The 12,495-nt window shown below is 38.5% G+C and overlaps 1 protein-coding gene across 6 annotated transcripts in view; it reads right to left on the bottom strand.

Moving 5' to 3' along the window:
- INPP4B (inositol polyphosphate-4-phosphatase type II B) overlaps positions 1–12,495 on the bottom strand; it is a 346,018-nt gene that overhangs the window by 85,257 nt on the left and 248,266 nt on the right. For all 6 annotated transcript variants that reach the window (XM_075421031.1, XM_075421033.1, XM_075421032.1 and 3 more), the window contains 2 exons: positions 10,113–10,217; positions 4,030–4,138 (listed from right to left, as the gene is read on the bottom strand). In XM_075421031.1, the coding sequence (XP_075277146.1) occupies positions 4,030–4,138; positions 10,113–10,217 (214 nt within the window). The remainder of the gene's footprint in view (positions 1–4,029; positions 4,139–10,112; positions 10,218–12,495) is intronic.

Here is a 12,495-nt window from a genome sequence, read left to right on the forward strand (position 1 = left end):
AAGCCCTTCAATTTGCTGGAAGGAGAAATAATCTACATGAGCAGGCCAACAGAAGACTGAACAAGTGACTGGCTTTCTCTTTCAGCTAGGAATAAGGAAAGAAAAAAATAAAAGAACAAACCAATACAGCATCATGCAAAAAAAATTAAAATAAATGTGTATCATACAGAGATAATTAATACTCTGCAATGAGTTAGCATATCTTAATCACCACACTTCAATTGTTTGAATTTCAACACTACCATGCCTAAACAAGATTTAAAAAAAAAAATCCCTTGTTCTTACCAGTCTTATGAAGTTCATTACTAGCTACTAAAGGGACAGACATACTAGAGTTATGCCTTATAGACATGCCTGATGTCCGTAGTGGTAAAGCCTTTCATCTGTCTCTTTGTTGCAGATAAAGAACAGTACAGGCTGTGAATGGGTTATGAAGCAATGGACCTGGCTTCAGATCACATACCTCTAAGTCTTGTTTTTCGCTTCAGAGAAAACCTTTTCTCCCTCTTATTTGAGATCGCATTTTTAGAAATTTACCTTTTTTTTTGTCTTTTAATATTACTTGCTTGGTAGTAACAAATAAGAAGAATTGCAAAAATACTGCATTTTTAACAAAAAAATAATTATACAATATCTTCCCCTTTTTTGCCTGCACAAAAATGTATATTCCATGTAACAGAAAATATGCCAGACCTATCTTCAGATACACATTTTTCACATTCTTCTGTTTGATAAACTTTCGTGAAATGTATGTTTCACTCTTGTTTTGGTTCAGCAATTGCAAATGCAATTTCGCTCTTGCAAAGCGGGATGTAACCTTGCTACCAGTTAACAGTTCCTCTGTCTGTTAATTCCACAAGCATAGGTTTGAGTCAGGAATACTTTGTGATATGCTGACTCTGTTGAATATTTCAATAAACTGTTTTAATAATCAGCCTGAAGGTCAAAGGCACACAAGGCATTCTGTCATGCGCACCAACAATGTCTTGAAAGCTACCAGGATTGGCTTGAGAAATAACCTCTTCTCCAGTCTTCCTTTAGGTCTCCAGCTCAGTTAGCCTAGAGGAAATGGCTGCTAAATCTGCATTTTTTTTGTTCATTTTACATTCTGCTGATACACCAAGGTGTCACTTCTTCCTTCAACCAAATCTTCAGAAAAGCTGCGCCCATTGTAAAACAGAAAATTTAAATTGTAAAAGCTGCCCCTGGAAATGCCATGTGTGCTCAAAGCATCCTCACGCAGTTAAAGAAACAGGTGCATACAAAATAAAGCTGTCATCGCCACAGTGAAAGAAATTTCTCCGTGGTAAGAATGAGAACAGTCCTTTCATGTATCTATTTAAAGCAGACCCACTCTTGAATATTCACATAAGTGAGATCATATTCAGAGCTTGCTTTCTCCTGTCTTTCGACTCACACAAATTCTTGTAGTTGAAGAAAAAAAAACAAAACAAACATTGAGTTTTCTCTGAGCTGCCCTCAAAGACAGAAGGGAAGATGAAATTTGGAGGTTTTCACCTGTCTACTTCACAGGAATTCGTACACTAAGCAACCGTTTCTTCAGGTCTGTTAGTGATTTGCTAAGACCTGCAGTCCCCTGTTTTCAGTGCTCAAACTTGAGTTTGTTAGCCTGACTCAGGCTCTTCTTATAGGAACAGTCTGACAAGAGAGTAACATAGTTACCCTAGTTATATCATCCCAAAGACAGACTTTTGTTCTTTTAGGGAGACAAAGAAACGCGAAGAAAACTGCACTGTCAGAGTAAAGGTCCAGTATCCTGTCCTTGAAAGTCACCAAAACACAGGTGGCTCTGAGGGATGCAGAAAAGTCTAAGAAGCAGGGCAAATATAAGGTGATGCGCAGGGAGTAAAGTTAAGCCCGGGAAGAAGGGAGGGGTCGGGGCAAGGTGTTTTAAGATTTAGGTTTTTTACTCATTATGCTACTCTGATTTGATTGGTCATAAATCGAACTTTTTGTTCTCCCCAAGTTCAATCTATTTTGTTCTTGACAGCAGTGTTCTCTCCCTGTCCTTACCTTGACTTTTCATCATATTTCCTCTCCCCTGTCCAGTTGAGGAGTGGGATTGATAGAGTGGTTTTGGTGGGCACTTGGCATTTATCCAGGCTAAACTGAAACAGTAGGCACTTTGAAATAGGCATGAAATGCCTTGATAAAACCTTCACAAAGCTCTACCCACTGCTCCTGATCACAATCCTCTATCAACTCCGAGGTCTACGTGGTTGAGTCAGTGAAATAAAGGTGAATGAAAATGAGCAGAAGCTGTGCTGCACTGAGTATCCTTTGCCATCTTAGCCTTTTGACATCTAACATTGCACAGGATCCAAAGAATGGAGTCTAGCCCGTCTTCTCCTCTCCCCTGTTACGGGCAACTAAGAAACAAGGACATTGTCTATTCATTCCTGTGACATACTACAATATGTATTCTCCCAGGAAGAACTCAAGAAATACTAGGTCTCTTACCTAGAAGGCATTTTCCCTTTTTTCTTTCCAATGAACAGAAATCACAGATAATAATTTCAAGTTTGCCTCACAGCTATCCGCTATCCTTCATTTTGGGAAATCACATTCTGACAACATGGATATGCTGCTGCAGGACCGTGCAAATGAGAAACGATTCATTTTCTGAACGCTGAACACTGTGATGGCTGGAACAGAAAAGCTCTTCACACCACTTATGTCTTTAATTTGTTCTTATGAAACATAATAAAAACCCCACTAAATACTATTGCAACTATATTAATCAGATAGTTAAGTAGCAGATACTTTAAGAAATGTCTTTAGACATTTTCTTCATGAAGAAGCAGATACTTCGTAGGCCTCCGTGTCATGGGGATAAGGCTGCCTATAGCAGTCTGCTGACAACAGAATAGGTACCTACTTCTAACACAAAGTCCATTCACGGGTCTCATGTGATCAGTGATATCCGTGTTTCACTGGCAAGATTTCTCACCAGAGGTGGACAGTGAAATGAAAGATTTTAGAAGATTTAACAGGGTTTCTATGTCATGCAGTGCAAACAGAAAAAATAATAATACAGTTTTCAAAGCAAAAGTTCTCTGCTAGTTTTCTCTTGGTGTTAGCATTTATGCCAATGTCTAGTCAACCTGGCAGTCAATAGTAGGTTTTTATAATTGCTCCTTTTATTCTTTATGATATTGTACCTATGAAACTTTTTTGAGCATTGAATACAATGAAATTCATTTTCTATGAAGAGTCAGGATGATTTAGATCAGCATACACAGTACTTCCTGCATTCCCTTTCAAATGCTGTGCTACTGATTGCATGGAGTTGGCACAATTAGTCCAAGTGTCACGTAGTCTCAGCTATGAGCTACAGTGGCAGCTGTGGCTGCTCAGAGTTTCTTAACAGCCATAGCAACAAACACAAACATGTCCAATTCTTAGTTAGCAAAATATGCAACTAACACTTCTGTACACTTCCAGTGGTTAACAAAGCATTTGAGTACAGCAATAAACTAAAACCCCAGTTAAAGCCTTTATCTTTGCTTTATTTCATTTTGGCTTTCTGAAGAACAAGAAAAAGAATATTTTCTTATTTACTTCACAGGTATGCTAGAAATATTTTTTGTTCGCATATGCCCAGGGCTGTTAGAAATGAAGATGCTACCTTAAGCTACTGTTTCTTTTTTGAAAAACCATCTGTAGCTACTTTCCACTTAGCACAAGAATTACCAAAGAGATTTCTCACTCTGAACAGCATGTTTTCAAGCACTGATATTCCTCAAGCTTCCTAAAATACAGGAAAATTTCACAATTTTGAGTTTGTGGTCAAAATAAGTCTTGACATTAAAAGTAAACTCTGCTTCAGTTTTGCAGTCCAGGATAGCAGGGAAGATGAAGGAAATATTTTATTAATCTTTGTCCAGTCGTACTAGATTTTAGTCTTCCATGAATTCAGCACGGTAAACTGTTATGCTACTTGGTGTGCTCGTAACATTTTAATGCAACATTAACGATGTTTTCCTAGCTACTTACAAAAACACTTACTTTCGTCTTTCTGCCTCAAATTTACTCAGCAGTTTTCGGAGACCACCATTCTTAAATCCTTGGAAATGTGCTGCCGGGGCTCCCACGGTGATGACATCATATAGAGCATCTGGAACGGGAACAGACAAGCACAGAGGTTTTCACGTGCCTGTGTCCAAGCTATGGCAACACTATGATATCTACTCTACAAGACATATGGACAAGTCTATATTATTTCCAAGGAATAAACAAGAATCTGTGTCTCAAGGAGGCTCAAGAGCTAATCAATCCTTCCATACAGCCACCTGCACATGTTAGAAAGTTTATCTGATTTATTGCTAGATCTAAATTATATGCCACAGTGTAGAACAATATTCGAGCTCTGCAGTTTACAAAGCTGCCAAGTAAATTGGCCCTTTGTGTATTTCACTTTATTACCCCTTCCATTATTTAACTTGTAATCATGTTGAGATGCACAGATTCATGCATTTTAGAGTCAAAAGAGACCATTATGATGGAATAGTCTGACTGTCTGAATAATACAGGCTACAAAATTACAGCTAATGATTCTTGCATCAAGCTTCTGGTTGAGTGGAGGCATTTAAAAAAAAAAAAAAAAAGACAGTTAATCTTGATTTAAAGACTTCAAGTGACAATGATTTCATTGCATTCCCAGAGAAGTTGCTCCAATGATTAATCTATCAATCTCAGTAGTAAAAACCTCTACTTCTAGTTTGAATTTGTGTAGCTTCCCCTTTCAGATGTAATTACCTGTTTTAATACTAAATTGAAAAGCCCTGTTCTATGACATACACTTATTTTTATACATGCTTATAAACACGGAGCAAGTCAGTTTTCAGCTGAAAAGCTACTAGAATGAGAAATAAACTATACACTATTGAAATTGTTGCTGAGAGAAGAACCAGTTGTTACTCTCTGTATGTACCTGGTGTCTTGTGACATACGAGATGAACTTTTTCTACGGATATATGCTTCCAAAACTGGAGACGGAACATCTTATTAAAAACAGCCCCTCGTTTTGTGCCTGTGATTGATTGTCAGTGCAGAGACAAAGATTTAATTGCATCTCAAACAACAGTAATTACTCCTTTAAAGTTTAAATTTACATTTGCACCAAGCAGTACCTGGTTTGTGCCCAAGCTCACTGGAGGTGTATAAATACAGGTCAGAATGCCTCATTCTTAAAATGTATTCCTACAGGAAACATTGGAGGATTTTTTTTCATGTGAATTACTTTATTCATCAAAATGTAAATTAACATCTAATCCTCTCCTAAAATAGAACTTTTCTTGCATTCTGATGATAAATATCCCTAGAAGCAAGAACACTGTACAAATGGTTCACAGCTAATGAACTATGTTTTACCTCCTGAGCTGAATCTCAAAGCACATTCATTCAAATTGATTTGAACACTAATGAATTAGTGACTCTTCAATTTCCACTTAAAAGAAGATGTGACATAATTTCATTAGCCTCAGGTGAGCTTCACGATTCTTAAATAGCCTATTCTTTCAGGTCTTCATAGAGATTTATCCATAATACATAATCATGGGCTATTAGAGCTCCATTGGTGCTTGACAAAAAGTAGTTCCATTGCTTAAAAAAATGGTGGCTTGGAACTAAAGTAAGAAATGAACCCATCAGGTTAACTGAATAATGGCTTCTGAATACGTTTACAGATAACTCATGAGACTACAGGAAAACATTTAAAAGACTAAATCTTGGTGCTTTTCCCAACTCTGATTTAAAAATAAATAGTGACCCTGCTTATAGCTATTTACTAAGAAGGAAGCTTTCATTCAGCCTGTGGCCTCTTCTCAGCGTGGTCAAGGAGCAGCTGTTTGAGACACAAATGCACCCAGAGCAACTGAGTACCTACCCCATGCAAGCAAACATGAGAGAGTGTGAGAAATGGCTACCACCCTGGTGATGGGTATAGGGCAGTCTCACTCCCACTTTCCAGAGCACAATACACTGGGAAGTGCTGCAAGAATCAGGAGGAATGTCAGTGTGCTCCCCAAAATTATTAATTAATAGATGTTAAAAAAACCCTCAACCTTTCCTCAAATACTTACTTCAGAATTTGAAGAAAGAAAATGTGCACAATTAGAGCGCAAGGAAACTGAGCTTTAAATCAATCATCATTTCCTACTAACTATTCTGACTCAAAGATACACTCATCTCCTACTTGTAAAAGCAAACCACTAACACCAGTTACACACTTGCTAAAATACAATTCCTTCACCATGCAGAAATATGAACTACCTGCTCATCACTCCTTCCCAAATAAAATGCCGAGTTTTTGCAACATTGTGACAATGACAGTAACATAGTAGAAGTTCCATAAACCTGAGCTTTATCAGCCCAATTTAAAGAGTTGAGGGATTTTGATGTCAAGCATAGCTCAATCTCGAATTTGAAGCAACCTGCTTGCCTTCACAGGAGGCAGTCAGTGTCTCACACTGGCCAGAAGGAAAATGAAATCTCTTCAGTCCATCGAATTTATTGAAAACTAGCACGCTTCATGCATAAACACGGAGAAAAGCAAAGCTATGACAATTTATAAATTTAACTTCTGTATTAGAAGGAACAGATCAAAATGTGGGGTTTATCAAATGGATAGAGATACAGTTATCCAGTAATGAAATAGCATTTTTCTCAAAGCTGTTACTACTGGAAGTTTAAACACGGAGGTATTTTCTATTCCATGTCAGTACCCAAGAACAACCAGAATCAAAGTTCAGTAAAAAGTAAACTTGTTATTGAACACAAAGAACAAAAAAGCATATATTCACGTGCATACAAATGATAGATGGGATTAAAATCTATCTTGCATTCTGAAAATTAAGATATCTGAGAGTGCAAGGGTTAATGACAGCTTTATGGCCTTGAGCTTTTTAATCACCACCTCTGTGAATGTTTACATGCTTCCTTTTTTTTTTTTTTTTTCCCCTCCCTTCTTCTTCTTCTTTCTTCTTTCTCTCAGTCTCCTGGTTATATTCCAGGTACCCTTTGATATATGCCAAGCAAAGCACAAGGTGAGAAAGATCAGCCTGATGTCAAAGTGCTGCCTACTCCACAATGATTAACAACCAATACAAACTGTTCAAGGTGTATACATCTGACACAAGAGACAGCCCGAGGGTTCGTATAATGAAACTTCTTTCAGTAAACGAAACAGATGGGACACTGACTATATAACAGATACAGAAATCATTTATCCAAAGGCAAATATAGTAACAATCTTCAATTACTTTTAGTTACATTTATACTACAGTGCCACCAAAATATCCTAAAGATACTGAGGATCCCATTATGAACTCAGAAAAATAGTTTCCCATAACTACGATTGTCAGTCTTCCAAAAAAAATGTGTCAGCAGAAATTCTCCGATTTTAACACAAATTCTCCTCTTTACTAAGATTCTGCACTCTCTAAACTTCAATGTAACAAGAACAGTGTTATCTAATTCTCGTGTCAGTGGAGTGAACATTAGCTGGAGAAAAAAGCGAGAGTTTTATCATTTAAACAAAGTTATAAATTTAGAAGATGATTCTAACATTTATCTCTTTCTATACCCTCTTCAATTATGGATTAACCATATGCCACAAGTAAAGTGCTTTTGGAGGAGAAAGGAGAAAATTCATTAAAAACAAAACCAAAATTCAAGTAGTGTAAAAACTGTGGGTGATTAAGAAAGTAGCATATTTCCTTCCACTATTTTATTTGGCAAATAAACATACAACGCCCTGTTCCCAGAGAGGTTTTCTTGAAAAGACATAAAATTAAGGTTCTAGCCACCTGTAGCCATTACAAATCTAAAAATGCTTTTGAGTTAATTAACAAACTTAAAAACATTAGCTAAACTGAAGTTTGTGCTGTTACATTCTATCACTATAAACCCCCATCCTGTTAAAATGTTTGAAGGCGCCATTCTTTAGTAAAAGAAATAACTAAATATTGAACCAGTACAGTATCTAACAGACAACGAGCAATCCCCATGTTCCAACTCAGAAGTGGATGAACATCAGCAATACACAGTAGAATTCTCCGATAATTACTGTTTGTACTTACTATTTTACAATCTGCTTAGATGCAGTGTATTTATAAGGCAAAACCCTTCCAGAGTGTAACTTCCACATTTCTACAAAGCAGCAAACTTAATAGATCTTAATTTATCAACAAATTGTTCACTGTTCTATGATTTGCTCATGTATATGTAACAATACATTCTTTTGTCTGTAAAGGATGCTGCTAAAACTATACAAGCAGCAGCAACGGAATTGTGTATTAAACAGAATCACAGAAGACATTACAGAAAATTATCTCCCTTTCCAGAAGATATTAGAAGTATTTTCAGCACAACCAGTAAGACATTTTCACTTAACACTAAGCAAATGCTTACATGGGACAGGGTAGCACTGAATAAGATGATTTAGGCACAAGCGGCACCGGGGGTCATTAACACTTCCTAGGAAACAGGATATATTAAGTCTAGAAGTAAGACTGTGCTTAATACAGCCACGCAGCTCGCATCACCTAGGCAGGCAAGTTCATCCTGGCAATCTCTTGATAGGAAATGTATTGTGCTCTACCACGATCTGTGGTGGGACAGTGGGGGAAAAAACCCACCTTAGAAACAAGACAGGTAAGACTAGCTTTTACACTACATTGACATCATGGATCACAATGAAAAACTACACCAATGCCCCTGAAGGACATGCATCTTACTGAACATTCTGCAGTGTGTCAGTATGAATCAGGACAGTATTACTTTTGCACTGCTACAACAGAATATTTTTAACCACACGTAGGTTACCAATACATTTCAGTAAACATATATTCTGCATTTACTTATTCGTTTGAAGCGTCATAGAAACAAAATGAGCCCAACACCCATGGAATTTATTTTTAAAAAAAGAACTTAAAAGAAATTTAATTAACCACTCCTTAGTTTTTCAGGATCTTTAGTCAGTATCCAAAACTTGTGGCTTCAGCAGATGAGGCAAAGAAATCCCTTGCATAGCTCTAATTTTGGACCTGATTCCTAAGTTTCAGCACAGACTCAGGACTTCTGCTTAATCTCAGGGGCAGTATGTCTGGGTGCAGGTTTCAGAATTTGTAGAGGAATGTGAAGGATGTGCAAGCTGGTCACTTCTTCGATCTCATGATTTACTTCAGTGTGGTACTCTACGGACAGCACACACTCAGTTGCTCTAGAAATACTCCAAACAACATCCAAAACCAAAAGGTTGGGTTTTAGAAGCAGATGGATAGGCCTGAGAGAAAGAAATCAAACCCTTTCGGAAGACAGACAGGTTCTAGGTATGTACACAAAAAAAAGGCCAGAAATTACTACACAGAAGGTTTCTAGAGCTCATTAAACAAAGTGAAAAATTAAAAATTTGAAGCCTGTACAGCAGGAAAGATATTTAAATAATTAACTTGAAAGCTTGATTTTGATTATATTAAGAAAACAAAACAACCACCAAACCAAAAAAAAAAAAATCCAAGCAACAGCCTAGTCATACACGAAACCTTCTCTATTAAGCCACACCGCACAAATCTTACAAACAAGCTAATACCGTACAAATTTCACTGATTGGCAAACCATATGCAACATGAAATGAATTCCAGAATTTTCTTTACAAGTCACTGTATTTCTGCTGATATTCTTTTCTCCTTAGTGTTCTACCAAATCCATGTAAGTCCAAACTGCACATAAATTTACCAAAAAAAAAAGATCAATTTAATACTTTCCATGCTTTTCATCTGTAGCATCTTTACGTCCCACCTACGAAGTTTAACAAGATTGTTGCCAGTATCCTACCATTAAGCGAAAAATTCAAAATGACCAAGATTCAAATCTCTAAATGGCATACCTTTCAGTTCTATTGAGGTTTTAAGGTTTCATCTGAAAGCATGTCCACCTAAGGTTCATCCTTGAAACTGGACACATAAATTAAGACACTTACATCTTAACCAGGGCTAAAATGGAAACTATACCTCTCACTTGCAAGTTTAATCATACTTCAAAGCATACTCTGTCCTACTTACAGAATCTCTCTGCAGAATATACTCTACCTTTCAATCGAGGACTATGCACGTGCATTCTTTGCAGATGAAGATTTATTGGGATGAATTCTAATGTTTTTTCTCCTTTGCTACAGCTTGATTTGAAGGAAGAACCTGAAAAACATAAGTTTAAAGAATCATTATCTCAAGCACCCAGCAGATGCTCTGTTGTCTTTATAATGCGGGGACAACACTTGTATGTTAGGAATCCTCTTTAATTTACTTTTAATGTGTAATTGCATATTAGGAGAAGAATGGTTCACTAACCGAGTCTCAGCATGTATCCATACTGGAAGCAACAAAACAGCTTTTAATTCACAAAACAATCTAATTTTTTATTCTAGGTGATAGACATTTTTTCCTGCTGACTGCAATTGGTCTGCAGTCTGCTGGAAATAGCATCACAGTTAATGTGCATTAGGTTTATTCTGTGCTAAAAACACAGGGGTACAGAGCTATGATGGTACTACATTTTCACTAAGCAACATTTTTTTCTTCAAACCAAGGTATTACATTGACTAGGCTATGCATTATTCCTAGAAAGTTCAAATAAAGAAACATAAACTAGCTTAAGAAAAGCTATAAATTTATTTTCTTTCTAAAAAGCCAGAATCACAAGAAGCACAATGCTCTGGAAAAAAAAAAATAAATCTGGTGGTATACTTCAAAAGTATGAGATTATGAGTAACTCCATGGTGGTACAAAGGAATGTAATTAAAGTCTGACTGTATGAAAATGTAATTTACCTGGGGATATTTCATACATCATATATACAAAATAAAAGGGTGTAGATTGGTGTTACGGGTTTGTGTGGCAAGGTTTCGGTAGCCAGGGGGCTATAGGGGTGGCTTCTGATAGAAGCTTTCCCCATGTCTGATAAAGCTAGTGCCAGCCAGCTCTAAGACGGACCTGCCACTGGCCAAGGCCAAGCCAATCGGTGACGGTGGTAGTGCCTCTGGGATAACATGTTTAAGAAGGGGAAGAAAAAAACAGCAGTGAAATGGCAGTGAAGAGAGAGGAGGGAGACGATGTGAGAGAAACACCTCTGCAGACACCAAGGTCAGTGAAGAAGGAGAGGGGAGGAGGTGCTTGAGACACTGGAGCAGAGAGTCTTCCCTTGCAGCTCGTGACGATGACCATGGTGAGGCAGGTTGACCCCCTGCGGTCCATGGAGGCCCATGGTGGAGCAGATATCCACTTGTAGCCCATGAAATGGACTCCACGCCAGCGCAGGTGGGTGCCTGAAGGAGGTTGTTACCCCGTGGGGAGCTCGCACTGGAGCAGGCTCCTGGCAGGACCTGTGGACCCGTGGAGAGAGGAGCCCATGCTGGAGCAGGTTTGCTGGCAGGACTTGTGACCCTGTGGGGGACCCACGCTGCAGCAGCCTGTGCCTGAAGGACTGCACCCCGTGGGAAGGACCCACGCTGGGGCAGTTCGTGAAGAGCTGCAGCCTGTGGGCAGGACTCACATTGGAGAAGTTTGTGGAGAACTGTCTCCCATGAGAGGGACCTCACGCTGGAGCAGGGGAAGAGTGTGAGGAATCCTCCCCTTGAGGGACAAGGAGCAGCAGAGACAGCGTGTAATGAACTGACTGCAACCCCAATTCCCCATCCTCCTGCGCCACTCACGGGGAGGAGGGACAGAAATGGGAGTGAAGTTGAGCCTGGGAAGAAGGGAAGGGTGGGGGGAAGGTGTTTAAAGGTCTGGTCTTATTTCTCACTATCCTACTCTGATTTGATTGGTGATGAATTAAACTCCCTTTTCTCCCCAGGTTCAGTCTGTTTTGTCAGTGATGGTAATTGGTGAGTGATCTCTCCCTGTCCTTGTCTTGACCCTCGAGCCTTTCATCATATTTCCTCTCCCCTGTGCAGCTGAGGATTGGGGGTGATAGAGCAGTTTTGGTGGGCACCTGGCATTTATCCAGGCCAAACCAAAACAATTAGGAAAGAGAGGTGGTCCTATTTTCTCACTCACGTAGCCCAACATTTACTTAGACCTTTTTTTCAGGTAGGATTTAAAAAACAAACAAAAAGATCTTTGGAAAGGTTCAATCTTATATTCCAGTGAATAAAAAAAAACAACCCACAAGATAAAGGAAATATTTGAAATTCTTTTTAAATCAATCAATCAATCAAGATTTGCTAGAGGTTGAACCTGCCACAGATTCCTACAGGACTAAGCATCGAGCCTCCCAATGCAGATCACATGGCCAGAGGGTACCAGTGATGCTCCAGACCAGCCAACCCTGCTTAGGCTGCTACCTAAGCTTAGTAACTTAAAAGAATGATTTATCAAATATGAAGAGCAAAGGTAGCAAAAAAACCAACTGACAGGAGTCAAAGATTCAGATTGGATAGGAACCCTGGTGATGCAAGCTGAAACTCAGAGTCAT

The sequence above is a fragment of the Opisthocomus hoazin genome, chromosome 5 (assembly GCF_030867145.1).
Source record: "Opisthocomus hoazin isolate bOpiHoa1 chromosome 5, bOpiHoa1.hap1, whole genome shotgun sequence".
Classification (NCBI taxonomy): Eukaryota; Metazoa; Chordata; class Aves; order Opisthocomiformes; family Opisthocomidae; genus Opisthocomus; species Opisthocomus hoazin.